Source organism: Citrus clementina, unplaced genomic scaffold, assembly GCF_000493195.1.
Source record: "Citrus clementina cultivar Clemenules unplaced genomic scaffold, Citrus_clementina_v1.0 scaffold_6, whole genome shotgun sequence".
NCBI lineage: Eukaryota > Viridiplantae > Streptophyta > Magnoliopsida > Sapindales > Rutaceae > Citrus > Citrus x clementina.
In genome coordinates, this window is record NW_006262139.1 from 17,538,255 (window position 1) to 17,542,703 (window position 4,449).

General features: G+C 33.2%; 1 protein-coding gene across 1 annotated transcript; it reads left to right on the forward strand.

Moving 5' to 3' along the window:
- Window positions 1-3,263: 3,263 nt before the first annotated feature.
- On the forward strand, window positions 3,264-4,210 carry LOC18038476 (non-specific lipid-transfer protein 1). Its single transcript, XM_006429502.2, has 2 exons — window positions 3,264-3,854; window positions 3,978-4,210. The coding sequence occupies exons 1-2, from the start codon at window positions 3,517-3,519 to the stop codon at window positions 3,985-3,987; spliced, it is 348 nt and encodes a 115-aa protein (XP_006429565.1). The 5' UTR covers window positions 3,264-3,516; the 3' UTR covers window positions 3,988-4,210.
- The last annotated feature ends 239 nt before the right edge of the window (window positions 4,211-4,449 follow it).

Below are 4,449 nucleotides of genomic sequence, written 5' to 3' on the forward strand. Positions count from 1 at the left end.
TTGAAAAATAATATATTTTTTACTCTCTTTTTACTAGATAGGTAAATAAATAAATATTTAAATAATAAAATTATAGAGATTTTTAAAAATACTCTTTAGCCATTAGGAGTTGGGTTTCTTTGATTTATATCACCAAGGTGCCAGAGTTTTCTTTTCTTTTCTTTTTTTTAAATGATTACAATTTTCATACTCCCACTAATTACTTGAGAAAAGATATATTTAAATTTTGATGGGAACTCAGAATTGTGCCCCACAAAATTGAAGACACAAGCTACCACCGAACCAAAATCCTAGCAGCCAAGAGATTCATTGGAACAGAAAGACGAAAATATTTGGACAGTCGACATTGCATTTATTATTATTAATAAGGCGGTGGGAGAGAGTGACATTGACACGATAATCAATATGGTACACTAATGCATTTCAATCCTGATAAGAAGATGCCCTATATTGTCTCCTTAGGTAGTAAATACCACAAGATGGGAGTCTCTAAGTTACATTTAATGTAACATACACAACTCATCTCAACCACATAAATTGTGGATCCCATAATTTTATGTGGTTGAGATGAATTGTGTAAGTTACATTGAATGTAACTTAGCACTTGCCCCACAAGATATAAACATGATGTTTTTTTTTTCCTTTAATTACTGAAATGAATGAATGATTTGTTTTTATCATTTAAATAATTTTCTTTGATTTTTACCTGAAATAGACGGAAGAGTAGGGATGACAACGGGGAGGGGAGGAGAGGGACCAATCTTCCTGTATTTATTTTTGATATTTTACGTATGTCCATGTCTCCTCCCCGTTCCCGTCAAAATTACTTGAGAAAATCATCATTCCCTCCCCGAATAATAACAGAGGATCTCTAAGAGTCCCCAATCTCCGAATAACTAATATATTTTTTGTTTTCGATTTTGAGTTAATCATATTAAAATAAAAAATTCAAATAAAAATAAAGTTTGAAATATATCTTACATTAATATCCATTACAAAAGTTACATACATTAAATTAGTAAGTAACGCAGCATGTAAAGGATACAAACTTCTTTTACAAACTATCGTGAATAAATTAATAGTCTAATATAAAATTGTTACAAATAAAATCGAATTTAGATTCAAAATTAACTTTTTCAATGGTGGCGTGGCACTTTATAAATGTGGACTATTCCCTTTACAGCACAATAGTTAAGTCGGAGCAAATCAAGAGCAAATATTATATTATATTAAATTAGATATTAAAATTGTAATTCGCTGTGGGCAATTATAACATCTAAAAATAAATAAAAATAGATTTAAGTTTAAAACATTTAATGAATATTAAAATTAAAACAAAATTTTTGGGCTAATAGAATTTACCTAGTTTTTTTAATGTCCTAAATAAAAATTTAGGACTTTAATTAGTTAATTAGGACTAAAAATTTAATAATATAAATATTTTGATTTTTTTTACCAATATTTATAGTTTTATAATTCAAATTTTATTATTTATTTACTAGTAATTTTAAAAATTAAAATTAAAATTAAAAATTAAAATGGGGAAATGGGTAGGGGATGGGAATTCCACCTCATCCCCATTCCCTCCCCGAATAAGAAATTAAGTAAAAAAATTTCCTCGTCCCTTCCCCAAATAAGAAATTCAGTATGAAATTATTCTCATACTTTCCCCGAATGGAGAAAATCTCTGAGAGTACTCGTCTCCGTGAGAATTGTTACCATCCCTACTGAAGAGGCCTCTACCCAACTCTGCTCTATTGATGACCTAGCTACCTAAAAAACGAGTGTGCCCCATGTGTAATCTTAATGTATGTCAAAGTTGTCACATGGCGTTTAATTTCCATGCAATGGCATGCAAACTCTGATGCCGAAAATTTAGACTGACCATATCACGTTCCTTCTCCTACGCAAATTCTCATGGAGTTCACTCATGGTTAGAAATGTGCTTTGACAATACGGGCTTGATTCCAGCTCATTAAATCACATCTTCATCAATTGAGATCTCAATTATGATTTCAAAGTAATGGACCCACCAAAGGATAGGCGGATGGTCCAAAAATTTCAGATGACATATTCAATCTAGCTAGTAAGTTAAATTATAAATTTGCTCCCGTTGGAATTAATTAAATACAACAAATTCAAGTTAAAAATTTATTTTAAAGTCAGAAACCGTTCTCATTCATTAATAATTTATCAGTCTAGTTGCATAATTAGTGTTTAGTAACTAGATGGCAAAAATCCAATTGAATCTATTAAATCGTGCCCTAAAATCTAATTTCAAATTCGATCGGATTTAGTTAAAACTAAAACTATATATATGTCCTACAATCTTTACGATTTGATTACTTTCTCTTAAAACTTCAATTTCTCAAGGCGTGTAAAGAGAAATACTAATAAACTTATAAAAGCAGTGAAGCAAGGTTGTAAAATTCTTCATTCGGCCAGTCACAAATTTTGCTTCCACCGATATGATTTTTTGGCTACACCACTGTGAGTTTGACCATTATTAATTAATGCTCCATTTTGTTTTAGGTTTTTGACGGTTAATATCACAAAGCCAAGCTATCAAAATTCTGACGAACACCTGCAGTTTGACTTTGACAATATAAATGGTTTATTCTCCTATTTATTATATAAACAGTAATTTCTGAAAATATAAATAAGAGCAATGATATTTTGAAAAAAAAAGAAAAAAGATATATGTTCTGATAAAAACAACGTTAAACACAGTAAATCGGCAATAATTTATCATTATTTTTTTATCAACTCTTTTATCTCTTTAACATTTTCAATAGTTTTCACTTGAGAACTAGTGATGTTTACCGGATACCCATCGCATTTTCCTCGACATCTAATACTTCCATTCCACATGCCACGATCCCACAACAGTACTGTAATAGCAAATGCCAAATGGAGCCAAAATCTTGGTCCCAGCACTATTCCATCGGCTAGTATCTCTCTATTCGGTCCTCAAATTCCTACTTTTGCATGTGCATGCGCTTGAATATTTAATGAGTAATGTAATGTAGGCATATTTTTTTTGCAATCGGTGTAGTCTACGTAAACCCGTCAACATCCCATCACATGATCACTGGAATATGTGCATCATATTTTTAGATTTTTTTTTCTTTTGCCGCTTATTATTTTTCCTTTTTCCTGAGAAATAATAAATAAGAATTGCAGGGTCATGCAAACGTACGTGGAATTCCTTTTTCATTAATCAATAATAGCTTCCAACTTCGACGATGCGAGGATCAACTTGTAGTCCAGTAAAACTATCGAAACTCAAACGCACATCGAGGGCGTAGTACCAAAGAACAAACCATCGGATCATTAATTAAATTTTCTCAACTAACAACCAACCCCGAACTCACTTTCCCCTTCCCTCTTTCTTGTTCGCGTTGTTCAAAATTTCTATATAAACCCTAACCCTGCCCGCAGTTTCAGTCACTCAAGCTTGTAAACAGAACCTGATAACTAGCTATAACCAAGCAAAAGCCTCCCTGAAGAATCCTCATGGCTGCTCTTAAGCTTGTTTGTGCTTTGCTTTTGTGCATTCTGGTGACTGCCCCGGTGACTAATGCCATAACATGCGGGCAGGTGACAGCCTCCTTGGCTCCATGCATCCCTTTCTTGAGAACTGGAGGGCGTTTTCCTCCACCGCCATGCTGTAGCGGCGTCAGGTCTCTCAACGGCGCCGCCAGAACCACCCCTGACCGCCAAGCTGCATGCAACTGCTTGAAACGAGCTTACGGAACAATCCGCGGCATCAAACCTAATGTTGCCGCTGGCCTTCCTAGTCAATGTGGAGTCAGAATTCCTTACAAGATCAGCCCCAGCACCGACTGCTCTAGGTATGTTAATCAATTACTCCACCCTCTTTAATTCTTTTTGTTTTTATTTTTTTTTTCAATTTTCTGATTGTTAATTATGTAATTCTTAATTAGAATTTTGTTTTTCATGTTTCTGTGATGCAGGGTCAGGTGAAGTTGAGTTTGAGCTCTGTGACTTTCCAAGTATGATTGACTGAGAAGAATAAATAAATAAAGAATATCTATGTTAATTTCTTTGTCCGAACGAGTCTCCACTTGTATGAGTTTCACTCTCATGTCATGTTTGTATATTTGCTTTTTATGTCATATTAAATATGTAAACGCGATCTGTGTTTTGAGTGATTAATTATAGTTATTTTGTGGTATTATCTTAAAAATTCTCTCTTATTTTATGTCCCTCTCTATCATTTTGAATCATGAGAGAATCTCGAACCATTGTTCGTTATGTTCTAAAGTCATGGAGACAGTGCCACCAATTCCTCATCATACTACAAAGACAATTCCAATTCCAAATCTAATTTTTACAAAGACAGTTCCCAATCCTCTAATTCAAGCTAACACAATATCTATATAAACAAGAAATAGAAATTGACAAAAGGTTCTAAGAGCATCACCA

What these genes read in the sequence shown, in the direction of transcription:
- LOC18038476 (XM_006429502.2), top strand. Translation starts at nt 3,517, where the DNA reads ATGGCTGCTCTTAAGCTTGTTTGTGCTTTGCTTTTGTGCATTCTGGTG.